Source organism: Amphiura filiformis, chromosome 9 (genome assembly GCF_039555335.1).
Source record: "Amphiura filiformis chromosome 9, Afil_fr2py, whole genome shotgun sequence".
In the NCBI taxonomy this organism is placed as follows: Eukaryota; Metazoa; Echinodermata; class Ophiuroidea; order Amphilepidida; family Amphiuridae; genus Amphiura; species Amphiura filiformis.
Genome location: NC_092636.1, coordinates 66573389 through 66596985, shown reverse-complemented (window position 1 = coordinate 66596985; position 23597 = coordinate 66573389). Strand labels below are relative to the sequence as shown.

Below are 23597 nucleotides of genomic sequence, written 5' to 3'. Positions count from 1 at the left end.
ACAAAATCATTAAATGCTATCATCAGTAGATAGCAATTGACAAATTTACTAAATGTTACCTTCAGTAGATAGCAATTGACAAATTCACTAAATGCTATCATCAGTAGACAGCAATTGACAAAAATCACTAAATGCTATCATCAGTAGATAGCAATTGACAAATTCACTAAATGCTATCTTCAGCAGATAGCAATTGACAAAATCACTCAAATTAATGCTATCATCAGTAGATAGCAACTGACAAAATCACTAAACGATATCTTCAGTAGATAGCAATTGACAAAATCACTAAATGCTATCTTCAGTAGATAGCAATTGACAAAATCACTAAATGCTATCTTCCGTAGATAGCAATTGACAAAATTACTAAATGCTATCTAAATTCAATCAATGTCATCTTCGCTAGATAGTAATAAATGTTTAAAATATTCTAATTTTCACCATTTTAGAATTTTAGAAGTTGAAAAATAATTTTCATTTGTCCGGGTAAAGTCATTTTATTAGTTGGTCAGTTGGACAATAATTGTCAGATTTCTTTTAAATTACAGGGGGTAAATATAGGAAATATTTAATGTGTAGCATAGAAAAAAAAATTATTTGCGTGCTTTTTAAAGGGTTCATTATAAAAACAGGCAGCGTATAACCATAGACCATTATTGACACACGAGATAGTATTAAACATTTGTTAGATTCTTGAAGAGAGTCATCAGGATAGTTAATGTATACCGTATTATCAAAGAAAATTTCTTGAAACATATCTATATACTCACATTTTATGGAACTACGACGTTTCGAGACCCAATTGTTCTGGTCTCTTGATCACGTATGGAATCACTCATACGTAATCAAGACCATGACCAGACCAGTTGGGTATCGAAACGTCTTAACTTCATAAAGCGTGACTATTGGATATGTTGCAATAAAAATTTCTTTGCTAGCCTTTGTGAGGTTTTACCATTGAAGTCAATTAACACAAATGGCTTGCCATTACTTCAATGCACTAAAAATGGAAGCGTTTTGATCAAATCCATTATTTATTTATTCAAATGTTTCCATCACAAGTAGATTTGTGTTGTTGGTGTCATATAGTTAATATCAGGTCTATGGAAACAAACTATTTAAAATGATTCTTGTATTTTACCGGAATAATAAATCAATTGCAAATACTGGAAAAAAATTAAGGTTGCACATGTGCATGTAGCACTTAGTAAAGCTTAAGTTTATCTTGCCTTTATCCTCTTCTTTTCTCTCACTTTATCTCTCAGTAATATTCAATAATGTATGATTAAAGATGAATTTTGTTTCAGTGGAGCAGAACTGATTCTGTTTGTATAATTTTGTATAAGTTTGTATAATTATATTAGCGGAATGAAATCACAAAATATGATCGCCACTTGTGATATCATGATTTTCTATTCATTTTATCACCCATAAGGCTTGGTTTTATTTCTTCCTTCTGTGATAATGAATGAGAATGTACCAATGGGTACACGTGCAACCCTGTCCTGACTGCTGGAAGTAGAAAATAGCTATCTGAAAGATGATCTTCACAATCTGAAAGAGTTTGTGCAAGAACGTCGATTCAAATTATTTTGTTTTGTATAAACCAAATTGTTGTGTGTCCAATGTGCTAATAAAACGTAGACATGGGAAGGTATTGACTAAATTTTTACATCAAACATGAAAACAGATCATTATGTTTTCATAGTTCACTCATGTCAAATTACAAGTCTTTGAGCATACAATAGAGAGATTGCGATGTTCCAAACGCAGCACGTGGACCGTACGTTTTTACGTACGTTAATACGGTGTTAAATATTGCTAGTCTCTGTTCCAAACTGGATTGTGCCCATTCGTCATGAAGGAGAACAAGTCGGCTGGAATAAAGACTTTAAATCTGATCTAATCTAATCTAGGTCGATAGAGAGCATAGTGATTGAAAAATTAACAGTAAGCGCAGGCTACTGAGTCTCTGCCTAATTCAAACAGCCCGCTTTTGATTTTGACTAAAATTTTGACTTAACATGCTGCTTAAACTTAATTGTATTTTTGTGCTCCCCAAATATTATAGTTGCCCAAAAACATATATTTTGGTAGATTAAAGATCACTACATCCATATATCATGACTGTACTTTCAAAATGAGACTTTTTCGTCCTGAAAATTGGGCGCGTTGCATGAACTTCGACATGAGGTAAAATCAGCATATTTCAACGTAGCATCTGCGTTTTATACTACGTTGGAATCCAAAATGGGGAAATCGCAATGTCATTTTTTTGTACGCAAAGTATCACACACATTTCAATGGGCAATCTCTGCGTATGGACATCGCGTATAAATTTAGGCGATTTTCAACACATCGCTGTACCTTTATTATAATGATTTGTTACAAACAAAAAGGATCATAATAGTAATTAGACTTTCCTTCGTATGTTCATTATCATTGACTGTCTTTAACATATTGTGAAATAGACACATTTTGTGCATTTTCAACGACGTATCTTCGTTTATTTCGCACGTGGAAAATCTTCAAAACTGGCTAAATACGTGACCTCGCTTCGAGAGTGGTTTTGAATAGATCAACGTACGTCCGATACCTACGTTTGGAAATAACAATCTCTCTAATATCTCATCATACTGCAGTTACTGTCCGTTTTCCTATACACAATACACAGAGCTCTCATCATTGAGATGTGACCTCTACAAATAGTGTATGTTAGAAGTATATACCATTGCCTAGTTAACGTCACTGTGTGAAAAATAACCTGCCAATATTTAAAGTATTCTCTGAAATTCTAGAAAATATAGTTTTGTAACATGTCCTAAATTTTAGCTAATTTAGATGTTTGGAAATATTCGCACTTTGGTGTTTTAGTGTATGTTATAGGTAATATGACATTGCCTAGTTAACGTCACTGTGTGAAAAATAACCGGCCAATATTTAAAGTATTCTCTGAAATTCTAGAAAATATAGTTTTGTAACATGTCCTAAATTTTTAGCTAATTTAGATGTTTGGAAATATTCGCACTTTGGAGTTTTAGTGTATGTTATAGGTAATATGACATTGCCTAGTTAATGTCACTGTGTGAAAAATAACCGGCCAATATTTAAAGTATTCTCTGAAATTCTAGAAAATATAGTTTTGTAACATGTCCTAAATTTTTAGCTAATTTAGGTGTTTGGAAATATTCGCACTTTGGTGTTTTAGGAAGGATATGTAAACGACAGATAACACCAAAAAATATGAAGACATTATTTCCAAACCGTGTTAAGTCTACAACCATTATGTTTCTCATTTTCAAGAATGCTGGTTAACAATATGCACACTATTGCCTCATTTCGTAAACAAAGGCCCACAGAGTATTGTTACCTTGCGTTTGCTTTATAATCGGTTACCCAACTGAAACTATAATACCAGCTCATTGCAATACCGCACAGAAACATGTGTAGTGTGGATTTAACCAGAGAAGATCTGATTTAACATAGTTGAGCTGATCTCAATGAGTGTTATCTAGGCTTAATAGCTTCTAATGCGGTTTAAGTCCTGCAAAGGTCGTGGTATAATTCTACTGTAGACATGACTGCATTATGTAATATTTCATACTAGTGTCTGCTAATTTCAAAACATCATCTGGTAGGGCAGAGCGCGATGGCAATTGTGTAAGTGAACTGAAGTCGCTACTTGACTTCTTGGTTGACTTCTTATGTACACCAGATGTCTTGAACACATGTACCAATTCTTTCGGTGCCATCCAGTTATGAAATGACACATCACCCCGCCAATTGATAATACACTCATCATAAGGTATACCTACTCTATCGCAGAATGCTTTCACCATACCAACTGGAATAGACTGCAAGTCATCTGCCTCAATAATTAATGGTTTCCAGCCCAGAATTGTTTGACATGATCAACAAATTCTACCATTTCTTTGTAGAAATAACTTGATGGTATTATTGTCTCGGGGGCGTTGTCCAGATCAATATCACCCCGCAGAGGCCAATTGAGACTCTTATACATAGATTTCAAAAACTTTCAAAGGATAGCGGATCATAAAGATACAATTTTGGAACTTTGTCGTAATGCCCGCGAATGCCTTCAACCATTTCTTTAACAAAGACCAATCGCTTCACTGGAAATTCTCCTTACAATAATTTTGCTCCTTCACCCAGGAGTATTGTACTTTGCCATCATGAAATAGAAGTTACTACTAATCATTGTAGCTATAGGGACTAAATATTTCATATAATCCAACAGGATGGTGACATGTACCATAATGTAAGGTTCATACCAAACGTGGAAGTCAATTACATTGGTGATAGCCCGAAGGAAGGCTGTTGATAAGCTTCGTGGAATGCCCCACATTAAAATGCGAGTGAGAAGGATGTCTTGTGACGTTGGAGATTATGTGAGCGACAGGCAAAACAACATCATCAGCATACGATGATATTACGCCAACATCTGAAAAAATTCAAGAAGTTTAATTTTGCTTTCTATATATATTATTAATTACGTTATTAAATTTGTAATATTCAAGTTTTAAATATAAGTTGTGGTGTACCCCAAGGGTAAATTCTTGAACTCCTATTATTTATGTTATATAGACTATAATAATAATAATTACATCAAGGACGTTCCAATTTATCCTCTCCGCTGCTTATGCAATAAGAGTAAGAAAATCATTGGAAGGTGATAGGAATATTTATATTATTAAATTGGTAAAGTTAAAGTTTTAAAATTCAGTTGTGGTGTACCCCAAGGGTGAATTCTTGGACCGCTTTTATTGATATAATATATAAATGATAATAAATATATCAATGATATTCTAATTTTTTCTCTATGCTGATTACGTAAAAATAAGAATAGGAATATCACTATGAAGGTAACAGAATTAATTATGGTAATTTATTTGTCAAGTTTAAGTTTTAAAATATAAGTTATATATTAAGATATAAGCTATCTATTATTCAATCACCTTTATTCAAACAATTTAAACAAATTATAAATATTTAAATTTTATTTGACAGTTTTTTTATTTTTTCGGGAAGTGGGGGGTGCTAAAAGTTCGGCACGTCTCTTTTTAGGGTTTATAACCAAAGGAAGTGAAGCAAACCTTTATTGGCCTTTAAAGTCAAATAAAATAACATTAGTAATAAATAGCAAAGACGGCTATAAGGAGACTCATCATCGCTGAAAGACTTGGTACAATCCAGATGGCTGAAAAGAGAGAAGAAGAATACACGTCCTGTTAGAAACATAGCAAAATGTCGTTGTAGATGTCATCATCGTCTTTGTTCTCGTCGTTGGTTTTATTGTGATGACGATGGCGACATTAACGAGGCCAGGGATAACGATAGTGCCGATTGGCGTTGGCGCCACTGGACGAGGCATGGTACCCCCCCCCCTCCCACACACACACCCCTATACCCAGGCTTCTCTCCCCCTTCCTTTCCCCAAATAAGCATTAAAAATCACAGAAAATCCAAATGTTTTAGACAAAAATGCCACAATTATAGGCACATTTTTCGATGTTGCCTCACAAATTTCTGGTGCCTACTCCATGCACTGAGTTCATGTGGAAATAACAGCTGATGGTGAAGCAATGATAATAACCAAATTTAAGGTTACTCACCACTTTGAGTGGTTGGTTCAGGTTCTGCCGTAGGCTCTGTAAATAAGATGTCAATGTATATAAATGTAAATATTAATTATATTATTAATATTTTTACCTTTACCCACCCCAAAGCCACCCTAAAATACGCGCATGTAAATAGTTTTTTTTAATTATAAAATCTAATGTCACCTTTGATATTACCCCAGCTGATTTACCTGTTGGATCGTAAGAAACAGTAGATGATTCATGGCCGACCCAAAATACGCAATGCTTTTCTGCCACAGTCGCCCTGAAATAAACAAAAGAAAAACACATCAAAATGGCAGTTTAAATTTAAGTTATGTTTGGTAACCCAGCTCAATAAATAACAAATCTTCCCGTAATTTATTCCATGTTCTACAGTAACAATAGAGCTATCAAGTGAATCCAGGTTCACAATACAATATTACTGGTATTGTTGGGAAGCAGTGGTTTAAAAACTCCAAAAATTGACCGAAGTTACCCCATTTTATTCAGAATACGCCAATATCTACAGAGCACCGCACAATCTACCAATATCAGGTGAAACTAGATGATTTAGATGCCAAATGATCAAAAACATAATAATTATATACGGATATAGGTTGACCTGAGACTTTTCTTGTTTTAACGTACTGAATAGTAAACACTGCCTTAAAATTACCTTAAGATGACAGTGCGCCTTCGAAGCTACTAAGTTACAATCAGGTAGGGCGAATATTTACTAAACACCGATGCCGTGCGGATGAATTTTGGTAAATATTACAACAAAAATGTCATATAATGAGAGAAAATATACCATTTCGGAGCAAAAAAACCCAAAATGTACTTTTGTGGCTATAACAGTGATTTTAACACAAACAAATAGTTCATAGTGCAGTTATGCTGCACAGCAAACTTGCATTCGACCTTTGCAGTGCTTAAACCTGGTTAACAAGAAATTACTCCAGCAAAATCAATCGATAAAGTCTAGTCCATCCTCCACATTAAATGGTGGACTGCATTTATGCGCACATATGGCATTTGGCAATCAATAATATAATAATCACCCACTTGAAATCCCCTGACTCGCTCCACTGACCAAAGTTATGGACAGATATGGGATTTGTTTTTGTTGTTATCTGTCATTTACATATCAGGGAGGTACGAACATTTGCAGATGCCCCACCTACTCAGTTTTTAGCCTACATGTAATGTATACATTATTCGTGATTGACAGCAAGTACAAAAAAATATCCGTCAAGTGGTTTAGCTTTAATGCCCTTCGGAAGAGAGAGCAGTCCACAAGTGAGTGATAGTCACTAAAAGTTGCATTCGATTTACACAGGGAATTTTGCAGGCCATGCCGTGCCCTTCCTTACTAAAACACCAAAGTGCGAATATTTTCAAACATCTAAATAAGCTAAAAATTTAGGACATGTCACAAAACTATATTTTCTAGAATTTTAGAAAGTACAAAAAATATTGGCCGGTTATTTTTCACACAGTGACGTTAACTATATAGGCAATGCCCTATACCTCTAACATACACTGTTTGTAGAGGTCAAACATCAATGGTGAGAGCAGTGTGTATTGTGTATAGGAAAATGAACAGTAACTGCAGTATGTCTTAGTCGTATTTTCATGCATCGCTCAGGCCTGTAATAGCGGTATTTAATATGCAGGCTGAGGGCCTAGGGAACAAATAAGTTTTAACCGGTTTTTTTAACATAGATGAAGATTGTCTAATATTTACAGGTAACTTATTCCACTCTCTTTTGTTCATGATCGACACCCTGCCAATAAAATTCAGAATTTAACGACATGAGACAAAATATTTATGCTGGGTTTTTTTTCAGTTTGTCGCTTTTGAGCTCTTCACTGTCTATATGTCAAATGGGCTACAAAAGTTATTCCGATAAGCTGATTATCTATTTGTTTTCATGAATTGGAAGACATTCTTTGATGTATTACTGAGCTCAATCATCAGAAATTACCGGAGCGTGAGCCACCCAGGCTGGTGGCTCAGCATAGTATTTTATTAACAGAAGGGTTTCTCCAAATTCGTTTCCTAATGCGACATGAGACAAAATATTTATGCTGGGTTTTTTTTCAGTTTGTCGCTTTTGAGCTCTTCACTGTCTATATGTCAAATGGGCTACAAAAGTTAAATTACTATATATATCAATACGAAAGATTTGAACCTAAGGTCTGACAGTAATTGATAAATCCCGTAGGGCCTACCATTATAGCTCTTCACCGAACGTTCCAAATTCTGGCCCCATCTTGCCATTCCAAAAGGTTAAATGGCCCCTCTTGAAATGGTTTCATAATTTGGAGAGTGCTTGACATTCATATCTTTTGCCATTACTGAGATATTCAAATTATTGATTTCCGGAAATCTGAAAAAAAACACGGTTCTTTAATATTAGGTTTTTTATCGAAAAAAATGTCAATTTGTTAGTGTCTTTTAGCAAAATTTGGGAAAATTTCCCCAAAATTGGTGTAATTTCGGGTCTTTTTATTTCGTCAAACATGGTTTAAAGTCGGATAAGATTGCTACATCAAAATGCAGCATTTTATGTTCGCCAATGTACGATTTTAAGAAATTGACGCCCCCCTCCATTACGCGTCATTATGGAATGCCGTGCAAAGTGAATGATACACCCCAGAACTACATAAAAATATTCAAACACCAGGCTTTGTTCAGACACATAATAAATTGCACAGCATAATGTCATGATAACGCATTTCATTAGGAAACGAATTTGGAGAAACCCTTCTGTTAATAAAATACTATGCTGAGCCACCAGCCTGGGTGGCTCACGCTCCGGTAATTTCTGATGATTGAGCTCAGTAATACATCAAAGAATGTCTTCCAATTCATGAAAACAAATAGATAATCAGCTTATCGGATTAAAAGCTTAGAGGGAATGTCTTGCTGCTCAGCGAGTGTTTATTCTCCAAATTCATTCTCTAATGTGCTCTTGCACCTGCAAATATGTGTAATAAAAATACGTTTCAGTTTCAGTTTATTTCACTATGCAGATACATGAGGACTAAATACATATATGCCTAAGCAAGTGGGCAAACAAGTGCTCGGCGAATTAAATGGTCGGTCACCCAAGTAAGGTTTAAATAATATTTATATATACATAAACGAAACTTGCGAATCGTTTCTCTTACACAAACTTGATATCTCCAAACTCCATGTTTGGTGCCATCCATGTAACAGTCATACCATCTGTTTTGTTTGTTTTAGATGAATGAGTTACGCTGTCAGCAGCTGCTGTGCATGTTGTTATCTTTGTCTCCTCTACTATGGTACTAAATGTTCCGACAGGGACCGTGCTGGAACCATCAGCCAACCTGGCTTGAAGAAGAAACCCTTGGAAGGAACCACCATTTATCGTGACTGTAAGACAAAAACATGCAAATATGGACTAAATTGGTCAGACTTCGATTAACATGTTAAGTAGCCAAATAGCCCTGATTGAGCTTGTTTTGAAGAATAATTTATAACTACAACTTTTATATACTGCAACCTGCAGATTTCAAGTCTAAGTCTCTTATTTTGTCCTCCGGATACATGCTCTCTTTTCAACACGCCAAATTATTATGTGTGTTGGCAACACGCCATGTTTAAAATAAATTAATCTTTGATTGTCTCTGTAAAATTACAAATATTTATGATGTCATAAACATTGGCGTAATTATTTCACGAATAATACGGTGTCCGATCTCTGCAAAATTCCCCATTTTATTATTAATTTCCTGGATTTATAGAAGTTCCCCTTTTAATCCCCCTTTTTGCAAAATATTTAACCCTTTTTGCAAATAGTTTCCCCTTTTTGCTTTCCCTTTTTTACTTTTCCAAATACAGGGTGTCCCAAAAAAAAGAGGCCCCTCATTGCGCCCTCTTTTTCTCCTATTTCTGAAAAGTTGATTATATTTTGATATGTAAAGAAACCTTAAATTGTTAGCTTTAATAAACCAAAACAATTATTTCAATCGGCTCACAACGTTTGAAGATATGCCCTTTTGAATAAAAGTACCCGTTTTTCACTCTGTCCACGGATAGCAAACAGAGTTGTTGGGATGGCTCATGCTGTGGAGTGGCCTGCACGATCACCAGACCTCACACCACCTTTTTTCCTTTGTGGCAAAATCTAAGATCTTCGCAAACGTATTACTGACGGCGCAAAAGGATGTTGCGCAATGCAATTGATGCAATGAGGACCGGGGCTAAAACCTTTTATTCGCCAAGGAGGTCACCAGGTAGAGGGCAGAGCAGCACAGTAAACTCAGTTCAGAAGAACCAAAGACAAACCAAACAGCCTTTTAGGGCTACCGTTTATCCTAAAAAGGGAAATGACTCATGTTGTAAATAAAAAAAGAAATCAAGAAACAACAAAGTAAGAAAGTAAAAAACATAATAAAACAAAAGGCATAAATAACCAAGACAAAATAAGTAATTGCAAGTAAAGCAAAAGAAGTCCCATTCGGCATCCATTTTACCCACAAATTAATGACACTATTAACAAAATCCATTGCCCATAAACCCACCGGTAAAGCCCATTCCATAAATTAAGTTATTTTATAAAGTTATCATTGAGGAATGTTTGATATTCATGCATGGTATGTGTACCTTTTCAATCTTTGAAGTAGCCAAACCTTCTCCGTGGACAGAGTGAAAAACGGGTACATTTCTTTAAAAGAGCATATCTTCAAAAGTTGTGAACCGATTGATAAAATTGTTTTGGTTTATTAAAACTAACGGTGCAAGGTTTTTTTACGTACCAAAATATATTTGATTAAATTTTCAGAAATAGGAGAAAAATGGGGCGCAATGAGGGGCCTCTTTTTTTGGGGACACCCTGTAGTTTCCCCCTTTTTCTTTCCCCCATTTTTGCAAATAGTTCCCCATTTTACCTCTCCCCTTTTTGCATAACAGGTTGTAAAAATAAATGGTATACAATTGAAAATAGTATTAAGCAAAATATGTCGCTTATAAATTGGATTGAGTTTTACTTCATCGTCAAGGTCATTTCCTTAGTACTATAAGCTTTGTTTCAATAAAATCGGTGGTCGACAAGCGAAGATATGGCCAATAGTTCTAACAACAGCTTGGACCACTTTCGTATCTTTGTGTAGCAAACGTGACTGAATTGAGTTCAATCATGAACCATGAGTAAATGCGGCATTTGAAGCGGTATTTTAATTGATCATGTTGAAATAAGTATCATATTAAGGGATCTGAAATGAGCGTTTTGAGCGTTTCGACAGTATTTTTTGTGGGACGTGAGAGCACATCAGACATATCGAATCGCATTCTGAATACGAAGAATGTCTTTCTGATATCAAATAATTTTCATTTTTTGAAATTCACGATATAATACTAATTTTATGACAAATTATAAAATTTTGATATTTTTCACATTTTTGATATAACAGTCCTCGAAGTAAATTTTATAAATATAATGATATATTCTTAAAGTGTATGTAGCTGGGAGGAAATGCCGACGATCAATTGAAAATGTTGACCTTTCTTATTGTAGATATGGATTTTTTCCCCCAAAAGACCTATTTTTTTGTGTGTTTTTGTGAATAAAATCCATATCTTCAATACGAAACGTCAACATTTTCAATTGATCGTCGGCCTTTCTTCCCAGCTACATACACTTTAAGAACATATCATCAGGTTTATAAAATTTACTTCGAGGACTGTTAAATATCAAAAATATCAATTTTTAATTATTTACCATAAAATGTGTATTATATTGCAAATTTCAAAAAATCAAAATTACTTGATATCAGAAGGACATTCTTCGTATTCAGAATGCAATTCGATACCTCTGGTGTGCCCTCATCTCCCACAAAAAATACTGCCCAAACGTTCATACCCCATCCCTTAAATAGCCTATTTATTTACTAATGTCAATTAAGTGAAAGAAAACATGAAAAACAATTGCTTTTGTTCTGAAATCTTTGACGATATTAGCATGAAAGTCCATTTTACTGGGTACAAACGTGCGAACATGGCAAAAGTGGCCCAACTCGAGCGATTAAGTAAAATCGGGTATAGCGTTAGAACCTGAACAAGAAAATAAATCAAGTACAGTTTTTCTATTAGCCTATTACTGATATCACATTTTATGACTCCTATTTTTTTCTTTAAAGCAAAAATGCAATTGCTAATCATGAAAGTCAATTGTATGCGATGCATGCTTGACGCGCGAAAATGTCAAAAGTGGTCCAACTCGTTTTCTGCGCGATTTAGCGTTTGAGCCCAAACTAGTAAAGAAACCAAGTTAAGTTTTCTCTGTTAGCCAAAATGTTAATGATTCCACTGACTGCGTATAACCACAGATATTGGTGTGTTCCAATATCTGTGGTATAACATTTATAACATTGTTGTCATGATCTCTTTTATTTTTTTCTAAAAAGCGATATTGCTTGATAACTTATTGCAATTGAATAATTGTCACAGTCTTTAGTTCCCCCTTTACTTCCCCTTTTTGTATATAGTTTTCTTTTACTTTCCCATATGTGACCGTCCACGGCGAATGAGCCGTAAATTCCTCCCCGGTCAATTTTGTTTTATTTCGTGTTTAAAAATAAACATCATAAACTTAAAAATGGTATATCATTTGACTTCAAACGATATCCAGAAGCGGGGTTATGGTCTGTTAAACTTTGCTCCTTCAACAAAATTATAGCTTTTTACGTTTTTTACATGTGTCTCTTTTTCCACATTGTTGGCAATAAATATCAAACAGTCATAATTGGTGGTCATTTCAAATCATCCCCAGTTCTCGCATTGTTAATTATTGGTTATGCACACCTGTACAAAATACAATGCCTGGTAACCCACCACTTGAACAGGATTTAGCAATATAAGCAAACAAAGACCAGAGCTATTAAAAGTTCTATAGCCATCTAAGGTAGAAGCTTATTATCCACTTCAGCAATAGGATTATTGATTAGTTTTTTACTATCGAAATAAGACGGATGTCGGGCAAGCTCAAGTTACCGATGAATATGACCTTCGTACACATTTTACACCGTAACTTAGAAAACAATTTAGGGAATTTACGGCTCATTTGTGCTGCCGGGTCACATATTTTATTGCTAGTCTCTTTACCTTGAACATTTCCTCCTTTCCTGACCATCAATTTATCTACCTGCAAAGAATAAGGCGAAGGACCATCTTCTGGATCAATAGGGCGGCTCGCATTAGAATTATACAGATGCGCAGGTGTCATTGTGACACAGGCTGAAAGAGGTGCACCGGAGCTAAAGCCTTCTACTAAAGATGTATGACACACGACAAATACTAGGACTGCGAGTACCAATCTGCTGTCCATGGTGATGTCAGAAAATATAATTTAAAGATGCAGAAACAATGGAGCAAAAACCAATCTCGGGAAAGCAATGGTATTCCAATAATAAGTGGTTTCAGCTAGGCTTATTATTATATTCCTGCGCTTATCATGCTATCAGTACATCATTGGGTGGCACATTATTCTTACAGCAGTCCGAAGTACGAAGGTCGTAAATGTCAAGTTCATGACTGATTTATGTAAGTTGTAATAATATTTTTTCAATGCAAGTGAGGCAACAAGTTACCTTTTTTCCTCTTCCCCACCCCTCTTTTTTTTTGGTACATCAGAACAAACAAAAAATATTCCAAAAGTTTTTGTTTTGTGTTTTGAGCGTTTCGACAGTATTTTTCGAAAGTATCAAATAATTTTCATTTGTTGAAATTCACGATATAACACATTTTTGATATATAACAGTCATCGAAGTAAATTTTAAAAATCTAATGATATATTCTTAAAGTCTAAGTAGCTGTGAGGAAAAGCCGACGATCAATTGAAAATTTTGACGTTTCATATTGAAGATATGGATTTTTGTCCCAAAAAGACCTAATATTTTTTAGTGTTTTGGGAAAAAATCCACATCTTCAATACGAAAGTTTACTTTGAGTACTGTTAAATATCAAAAATATCAATTTTTAATCATTTGCAATAAAATGTGTATTACATTGCGAGTTTCAAAAAATCAAAAAATTATTTGATGTCAGAAGGACATTCTTCTTATTCAGAATGCAATTCGATATGTCTGATGTACTCTCATGTCCCACAATAAATACTGTCCGGCTGTGCAATGACGTTTCAGCTTTGAAACAGTGGGTATTTTTAAAAGCATTTTTGACGACAACTTATTATTATATGGGTTAAAGATATGGCTGATAAAGGAGATGTTAAGGGCCCCACACTGTTCCTTGTCCATGGGCCCCAAGGCTCTTGCTACGCCCCTGAATTTATTTACAATTTCGATGGGATTATGGTGTAGTTAATTGCATATTATGCAATGTATAATGTGTTGGGCAAATCGTTCACCTTCCGAATCAATATACGAACGAAAACCGTGCATCATGCAGTTATTGTTGCCTACATGCATGCACACAACACGGGGGCACTCACAATAGGCAATTGAACCCTACTGGTAGCGCTGTGTTGTAGCTATAGGGGATGAACTAGTTAGCATCATATATCAAAAAGTATAAAAGCTATGATTTTAGTACTTGCTCTATGTTTCAATTCCTTATTCTTTTCCAAATATCTGAATCTTCAACCCGGTATAAGCTTTAATAACGGGGGAACATAAATTTTTTATTAAAAAGAAATCCTACCATATATACAAACTCGCCGTGTTATTCCAATGCACATTTTGCTTCACCGGGCAGCCATAGCTTAGTCGTATTTGGAAGATTGGTGTCATAAAACCGTCATAGGTACAAATTTAGTACTTTCTGTCAATCAAGTATATGGCTTATTCTCTACATGTCAATCTTTAAATAATTTGCATAGTCCTTATAATAACGGTGGTCCGCCTTGATGAGTAAATGACAGCAAACAGCTGCAAACCAGTGAAAAATACCCCAAAGCTCGGTCAGTGGAGCTCCGCTCGTACATGTCAATAGCATCATTATCGATTGGATTAGTCGTCCGTAGCGGACAATTCGGTCGCTCATTGGATTAATATTATCAGGTGGTAATACATTTGCATTCGACAATAGATTACTATATAATGGTTTAGTACTGCATACATCGGTTAAATCTTCAATAAGCGGGTTTATAGCTGGAAAGGTCACGGTGAATTTGCCGTGGACGTAACTGCACTATGCTCTGCAATGTCTTGAGATTATTACAATATAATTCAAAAAAGTAAACTTCCTTGACTCGGAAACTTTATTTGACGATTATTTATGTGGCGAGATGATCGTCGTTATAACGGTTGCCATGGTAACGGCAGCCATGTTGGATTTTCACATGCTGTCGTCACGGTTGTGCGACACTGCTCGGTCGTTCTTTGGTATTTTTTTTCTGAAATAGGGTACCTGCAGGTAATATGGGACCATTAAGGACGTTTAGCTTATTTGCATAAAAACTAAAGAAGATATGCCCACAAGAGATTGTTATGATGAACAACCTGTCCTTTAAGATTAATAAAACAGGCAATGTTACCTTGTTTTTATGTTTGTTTGGACGCTATGACGTCAAAATGACGTCATCGTCAAGTGTCCCATATTACCTGCATGTGCAGGTAATATGGGACACTGTGTTATCTCTATGGTGAAAATCAAAAAGTTCAGAAAATCACTCTTTTGTTCTAAAAACATTTTTGTTACATGATTTTGAATGTTAAATGCAAATTTCTACAAGAAAATTCAATTTTCTAAATAGTTTTGCTTTTCGCATTGACAATGCACACAATTTCCTATGTGTCCCATATTACCTGCACCCATTCAGTCGAAAATCAGAGAAAATAATCATTTATAAAAGGAAAGTGCCACTTGTCAGTGGAATTTTACCTGCTGATAAGCTTAACCCATCACCTAAAGATCATAAAAAATGACAAATGCCCCCTCAGTACCAGAGTTTTTGGATACACAATCATAAAATGTGACGTCATTGATTTTATATCAGGCCAAAAAAACGACATAATTTTTGGGCAATTTCACTCTTTTTGGCATTGATTTCCAAGAGTTTGATACACAGACTCCAAAACTGCATTTCTAGAAGCACAATTGATGTCTCTAAACACTTAACAAATCAACTTAAAGTGTTTACCTTCTCTAAGCTACTTTTTGTTAAAATGAAAACAGGTGTCCCATATTACCTGCTGTCCCATATTACCTGCACCTACCCTACCCTTATTTCACCACAATACTACTTCAGCCCCCCCCCCCCTTAATTCGTATCATAGTGTAAACAGGCAAAGTCGTAATTGATAATTCAAATCGTCGTAATTCCAATGATATATACCGTAAACGTTCGCCTTATGGCGCTATGGATTTCATAGAAATCGGAGAGAGCCTTGTAAAATTTCAACAGCATTAAGGATACGTGTATGTTAAAGTGTGCAACCTCGACATAATGCCCCAGAAAAAATTCTTGACATGACCAAACACTTAGGTCACTAGGTTAGTTACTAGAGCAACAAATATTTTTTTTCAGGTAGGGCCTATTCTTTCTCAAAGTACTATTGGCTTTAGTTTGTAAATCGATTCATACATATAGTCCGGTGGCAGACCAAAGTAGGATGGTTTTGCCAGATAAAGTGTTTTTGTTTGCGGATTATTGGTCTAGGGGTAGTTCCGAGGGGTGGGTGTACAATTGTCACCCCTGGGCAATTCGATATATCCAAGGTCAAAATTTATACAGGAGTCAAAATTGAAAACTTGTTCAATTTTGCCCAAACCTATGTCAAATTATTCCTCTCGAGCAAAAAGGTCAAAGGTTAAATAGAGAACTCCACTGGGGTTAAAATAGAAAAATGCTCTAATGTTGATGAAAATGGTGTCAAATGGTTCTTTCTGTACAACAACTCAAATAAAAGAATTGTTTAAACCACCTAGAATGACTTGTTGCCTAGGGAACGCATCAAAATAGGTCATTGCTAATTGGGTCCTACTGATGTTGACCTATAGAGTAATAATCAGCAAAGGAAAAACACTTTAACTGGCAAAACCATCTAACCCAATAATACAATAGTTTGCAGCCGGACTATTCACCAGCTCACTCCTTCGCCATTCGTGGCAGTGGTTCGGGTATGTACGTTTCCAGACCATGGAGACCCGAAGGTCTTGTGTTCGAATCTCAGGTCGCCTCATTTAAACGTTATTCCCTGCGCTGCGGGTGATTTTTGCCGCGCATTTTAAGTTCATTATTTCCTAAATGCTGATGCTGTAGTATAAACATGCTTCTGCAATCTAACACCTGCAATCCGAGTTACGAAGCCATAAAAGGTTACGGTTTCATCTTCTCTGGTTTCAGCTGTCTGCACGAGCGTTGGTTTGAAAATTCGCATTTTAGCTTCTTTTTTTTATGTTTCCAGTTGTTCATATAATGGGTTTTTAATCGTTGGGAAAATAAAATTTTGCCGCTTCGCTGCAGTAAAAATAGCTAAGGGGTTTGGCCTTTTAAGTCCAATAAAATTAGTAATAAAGCGCCACAGCGGCTACAAGAAGACTCATCATCACTGAAAGACTTGGTACAATCCAGGTGGCTGAAAAGGGAAAAGAAGAAGAAACCAATTACACAAGTCCTGATGTTGCGGAGAGAAAGTTCGGTATTTTTGTCTCAGATTAACTTTCTTGAAACACATTTCAAGCTAAGATATATGAATATTTAACGGAACAGATGCGCATGAAAATTTGCATTTCGTTTAAATCCTCGGTTAAATTTAATTGGTTAAATAGGTCAGGAACAATGATTTTCATAACATTGGGGGATGGGCCACCACGGGATTTCCGTCTGGGGACACGGATCATGTTCTTGATTCCTCTTGAGTTTTTACAGTGGTCTTGTCCGTCGGAAATTTTGATATATTAAATATTGCGCGTACTACCAACTTCATCATTATTATGTTTTGGATCCAATATTTTCACACACTTCAAATATGGTTTGACCACAATAAGATATCATAATGTGGACACATAGTTGATAATGAGGCATTAATAATAGGCCTAACAAAACTAATTTTACTCACCACTTTGTGTAGTTGGTTCAGGTTCTGCTGTAGGTTCTGCGAAGAAGATGTCAATGTAGATATAAATATTATTAATATAATAATTGTTAATATCAACCAGTGGCCTTTAATCCTAGGCAATCATATCCATATTTCCCAACAGAACAACACCAACGCCGCTCACTCCCTTTTATTCCGTACGCTTTAAAATGCGGAAACGTTATAACATGCAAAATAGGCCGAGGAGGGGCAAGAATTTTCAAACAAAAACACCTCAGAGAGCACGACCCTTACCCTGCCCTTGTTAGCCAGAGCCTCAGCTGGCAGGATCTGTGGTGATCAGGGGGTTTGTACATGGTTTGTATCCTAGTCACTAGACTGGCCTTATGTCATAATTTATCATGAGCTAATACAGGTTATGATTTCGTCGCTGTATGTATCAACGTTGTTGTCAATTTGCAAGTACAACGCGATTTCAACGATGATTTTGATGATAAACGTCGCTGTGCCCGCTGGATAACCATTAATCTACAGAGTCGTGCTCTGTGAACACATAATTAATGTCTAGTTTTGTTTTATTTTATTTTTGGCAGGCCTCAAATGACAGGCAAAGTCAGTTTTTAATTTGTTTATTTCTACACAAATTTTAAGAAACAATTTTACTAGATACATTAACAATAATAGCAAAAAACAAACAAACAAATAAACAAACAAACAAAATGTGGCACAATTTCTCCAGAAGAAAAATTGATATCGAAGTGATTACCTGTTGGGTCGTATGAAACAGTAGATGATTCATGGCCAACCCAAAATACATCATGATTTTCTGCCACAGTCGCCCTGAAATATAACAAACAAGTAAACCAGACATCTTTGTTCAGAATCAGATACATCTTACACTGCATATTTTCATAATAATTCATTATAATATCAGACACCTTTGTTCAGATACATATTACACAGCATAGTTTCATGATAATTCATTCGCTCTTGCCCCTAAAAATCTGTGTTAAAAGTAAAATGTTAGATTTAAATATGTGTATAAACGAAACTTCAACTTGCTTATCGTTTCTCTTACATAAACTTGATATCCCCAAACTCCATGCTTGGTGCCATCCATGTAACAGTCGTGCCATCTGGCTTGATTTCTGTATTTGCATGAGTTACGCTGTCATCAGTTGCTGTGCACGTTGTTGTCTTTGTGTTCTCCACTGAGGTACTAAATGTTCCGACAGGGTCCGTGCTTGAACCATCAGCCAACCTGGCTTGAAGGAGAAATCCTCGAAAGGTACTGCCTTTAATGGTGACTGTAAGACATGAAAAATGTGCAAATAATGGACTAAAACATTGGTCAGACTTAGATTAACATGTTAAATGGCCAAAACTTAAAACTACAAGTATAAGCTGCACATTTCAAGTGTCCTCTCTAGTCTGTAAGAGGGCGTAGGCCCAAAGATGACCCAAGTTGTCATAGTTTTTCTGACCTAAGCTGTCACCTTGTTACTGTCCCCAGTTTATTGATTAATAGAAAATGTCCTACTTAAAATATAGCAATGAAAAATAGTCTTAACGGGACACTGAACTTGTAAAGGTGATTTTCCAAACCAATCATCCGAATAACTTCAAATTTAGTCAGATTGCGTACCCTGATGAAACTTTTCATTTTCACCAAAAAAATCATGGAAACGGCAGCCGTGTTATTTTTGCGGGGGGGGGGGGGGGTAAATTTGCACGCAGCTTTCAATTCTGTTTGTTCAATTCTGTTCAAATCTGGTGTATATGTTTATGATTATGTCTAGAAACGCATATAACGGATTTTTTTATAACATTCGGATTTGGCAGTAGACTCATTTGATTCAGCAAAATATCGCATTTTGAGGGGGAAAAGTGTGCAAATGCGTCTTATTTATTTATTGTTCTTGTCCAAACAAACATATCAATACATTTCAATGCAATAATACATTAGGGCGTTACTGAAAAAGTTGCGCGCAAGGTTTTTATTTGCTAAAACATACGTTTTAGATAAAGTTTAGAAATGCAAATTGGCGTAGCTATTTGTAATAATAAAGAAGATAAATAAAAACCATATTTTCTTCAGTAAAACAGGTTTAATAACCAGTTTAATATGAATTTGTCAAAATATCCCCCTATAAAAAACAATTTAATACAAAAGAAACAAAGGGCATTTCGTGATCCACAGCCTCATCCACACACTTTTCTCAAAAAAAGTTGAGATTTTTACATCACTGGAAACCTCTGGCTACATAATGTTTATTTACAAAATATTTTTTGCAGATTAATTCGTTTAGCAAAGATATCGTGAAATTTGAACTTCGTTCTGGTGCACCAAAACGAAATTACAACGCATTGTCTATGGAGCAGTGTAATACACATAATCATGCATAACTCGCGAACGCAAAATCGAAATCAACTGAAATTTTGGGAATAGGTTTTTTTCGTGGATATCTTATGAAAAATGACATAAATAGAGGATGCTAGGATCACGAAATACTCCTTTAATATAGGAAAATATAAGAAATATTACAAGCGGTATCCTTTTTGCGTTATCTTGTCCACATCTGTGAATCATAAAATGAGGACCGAATGTCCGAGTTCTTTCAAATAACTAGAGCGGGTACCGCACCATACATGCCATAGCTGAACCATGTGGCTTCGGTACTATATTGTGGTATACCACTGTCATCCGGGGGTCACACCTTCTTGTCATTTCGAGACAGAGACCCAAAATAGGAATATTTACCAGTCTTATGAAGAGTATCACCCCGCGGTGGATATCTTTTTCATTTGACCCACGCGGGGTCATATCTTCTTGACATTTCAAGATATGAAAAGGACCCACAATATGAATATTAACCCAGGTCTAACGAGGAGTGCCACCCCGGTAGGAAAATTACTTTTATTATATTCTTTCTTTCTCTTTCATTTGACACCACTCGGGTGTCATATCTTCTTGGGATTTCGAGATATGGAAAAGGACCCAAATAGGAATATTGACCCGGGTCTTGTGAGGAGTGTCACTCCCCGTGGGGAAAATAAATGTAATACATTCTTTGCTTCTTTCTCTTTCATTCGGGGGTCATACCATCTTGGCGTTTCAAGATATGAAAAGGACCCAAAATATATGAGGAGTCTGATCCTCGGTGGGGAAGTATTTTTTTATGATATTCTTTACTTTGTTCTCTTTCATTTGACACCATTCGGGGTACATACCTTTTTGGCATTTTGATATATGAATATTGACCCAGTGCTTATTATGAGTGCCACCCCCGGGTGGGAAAATATTTTTTATTATATTCTTTACTTCTTCCTCTTTCATTTGACACCACTTTGGGGTTCATACCTTCGTGGCATTTAAAGATATGTTTATTTCAGATTAAAAGGTCGATAGTAAGTAAGTTAGTAAGTAACATACACTAATATAGGCTATGGTTCAGCAAAAAGCAAATTGAAGCTGAAATTTCAAAACATAGAAAATCCTATAATGACTTAGCCTCGCTTTTTTCGGATCGAGCATAGGTACCCGACCATAATCCAAATACCACCCCCAGTAACCTGATTCTTCTATCATAATAAATCTTTATCACGTAAACATGGTAAAGAATACGGAATAAATCGCAAAATTTTAATAGTTTATTTACCTTGAACAGTTCCTCCTTTCCCTACCATCTCTATGTCAACGTCCAAAGAATACGGTGAAGGATCATCTGATGGATTAATGGGGTCAGACGTGGTTGAATTCAGATGTCCTGGTACCATTGTAACACAGGCTGCAGGTGGTGCACCGGTGCCATAGCCTTCTACTGAAGATGTATGGCACACGACAAATACAAGGGCAGTGAGTATCAGTTTGCTGTCCATGATGATATCAGAACATGTAGTTTAACGATGCAGAAACAATAGGAATGAAGTTGAAGCAGTGATATGCCAATCAGTTACTGCAACAGATATTCTGCCGCTATCGCTGAGGCTTGTATACGTATTGGGCGTGTATACTTATTTCCCCGGGGGGCACTCGTTTCAAGTTGAAAAACAAGTAAAAAGGTTCCTTTTTTTCACGAAGGCCAGGAGAGTGTCTCGTTCAGGGTATCAAAAAAAAAGTGGGGGAAAGAGGACTCATCGCACAGATGTTTACACTCGAAAGGGTAAACTCGGCACCAATATGCCGACAAATTCAGTTGACATGAAGGTAAATTCCATATGAAAATGTGCTCATCAAAATCTTTTTTCTTCAGGCCTCAAACTGATTGCACTGCGACGGTTTTCATGGTTTTTGCGTGGTTTCAGCGCGACTCATAACAGTAAAATACTTGCTTTTAGGGGTAGTAACACCGGCGTAGTACTCGCTTTGGGCCCATGATTTTACATTGATGAAAAATACTTCGAGTACTTTTTGAAAGTCCTTGAGCTTCCGTGTGTACCCGTCTGATATACAACTTGAAATACAAGTGGTCCCCCCGGGATGTACTTAGAGGTATCCAATATCAACAGTGTCCGAAGTACGAAGGTCGTAAATGTCTAGTTGATTGGACGGGTTAATTGCCCGGCACAGAAATAATTGTTCCAATATCTGTGGATTGGCTGGGGATTATGCAAGTTGTAATAATCATGATAATATTATTATTTGAGGCAAATATTATTATGTAATTGAGGCAATTACTTTAAATTAAGTAAAGCTCAACAAAAGTAATCATGCAGATAACTGGACAAGCAACAGGGTGTCTCAATAAAAACACGACTCAACTTCGACCATTTTTTGTGTCCCGGTGCTGTGTGCAAAACCACATACTTTCAAAATTACATACTACTTTTACCAAAGTATGTGGTTTTGCATATATTCAAAAGTACAAACTTCTGCAAAATATGCAGCTTTGTATATGCAAAACTATATTTTGCTGGGAAACGCCATGCAGTTCGTGTTTGTGAATAACTGTCGTTTTATCTTTTCTGCTTCGAGAGCTCTATTGCTCAGAAACGAAAATGCAAGGGATTATGTGAGTTGATCTGTTCCTTGAATTCATTGTTAAGTACCAATCAGCTTATTTCAATAGAGGTAGATGCCTGTTGTTAATAAAGGCTGGATAAGACAAGATTATGGAACACCCACAGTGTGTGGAAGATCGGTGTTTTTAGTGGTATATCGCCCCTTTCGCTGGTCAATGAATGACATATAATATACATTTAAAATATATTTGAGTCTGGCAATTTTGCCTGAAGCAATTATCAGATTACCAATTCCAATGAAAGAAATCCAATTAGTTTCACTTCAACACACTTCTTTGGTGTTGCATATTGCCAAGTTTTAAGGTGTATTTGGGACGAAAATAATTCCCCGTTTCATCTCTACATAATCATATGACCGATTTTTACGCGATTGTACGAACAAGTATAAATGTATGTAATTCTTGGCAACACTGATTACTAGTGATTAATGTATATTTCTACGCTGGGCTATTTTCACGAGCCACTCCCGCCTAGGCGGAAGTATCTATACACTCAACGCAAGTCAATACACTTGGATTTAGGTTTTCTACCAGAAGTCAATTTGTGCGAAATTCCTTCCCACAATGCAATAAGCGTTTTGCACAACAATAGATACAGTTCGGAGGTTAATCAATATTCTTTGTTAGGCAATACGCATTTGCATTGTGGGAAGGAATTTCGGCACAAATTGACTTCCGGTAGAGAAACCCTAAATCCACGTATTGAAGCCGTACAATTTATCGCGAATTTACGACCGTAAAATTTAGACACTTCTTTTGTCTAGATAAGCACCAACCCTCTCATCTCACATTTGCATGTCAAAAATTAACATAACTCCCGAAACCGAAAACAGAAATTATCTTCGTTCAACTTTTCTGTAGGCAACAAAAGACTAGAGTAAAAGGATTGTTCACACGTACCATGCTAACACTTAAAAAATAACAA

The 23597-nt window shown here is 35.9% G+C and overlaps 2 protein-coding genes across 2 annotated transcripts; both read right to left on the bottom strand.

Annotated features, from left to right (window-relative positions):
• Nucleotides 1-5147: 5147 nt before the first annotated feature.
• LOC140160230 (putative defense protein 3) lies at nucleotides 5148-12979 on the bottom strand. Its single transcript, XM_072183506.1, has 5 exons — nucleotides 12757-12979; nucleotides 8799-9027; nucleotides 5831-5904; nucleotides 5634-5669; nucleotides 5148-5218 (listed from the first exon to the last, which is right to left on the bottom strand). The coding sequence occupies exons 1-5, from the start codon at nucleotides 12977-12979 to the stop codon at nucleotides 5148-5150; spliced, it is 633 nt and encodes a 210-aa protein (XP_072039607.1).
• Nucleotides 12980-17118: 4139 nt separating this feature from the next.
• Nucleotides 17119-21530, bottom strand: LOC140160229 (putative defense protein 3). The gene is made up of 5 exons (XM_072183505.1): nucleotides 21311-21530; nucleotides 18730-18958; nucleotides 18418-18491; nucleotides 17673-17708; nucleotides 17119-17189 (listed from the first exon to the last, which is right to left on the bottom strand). The coding sequence occupies exons 1-5, from the start codon at nucleotides 21528-21530 to the stop codon at nucleotides 17119-17121; spliced, it is 630 nt and encodes a 209-aa protein (XP_072039606.1).
• Nucleotides 21531-23597: the final 2067 nt, after the last annotated feature.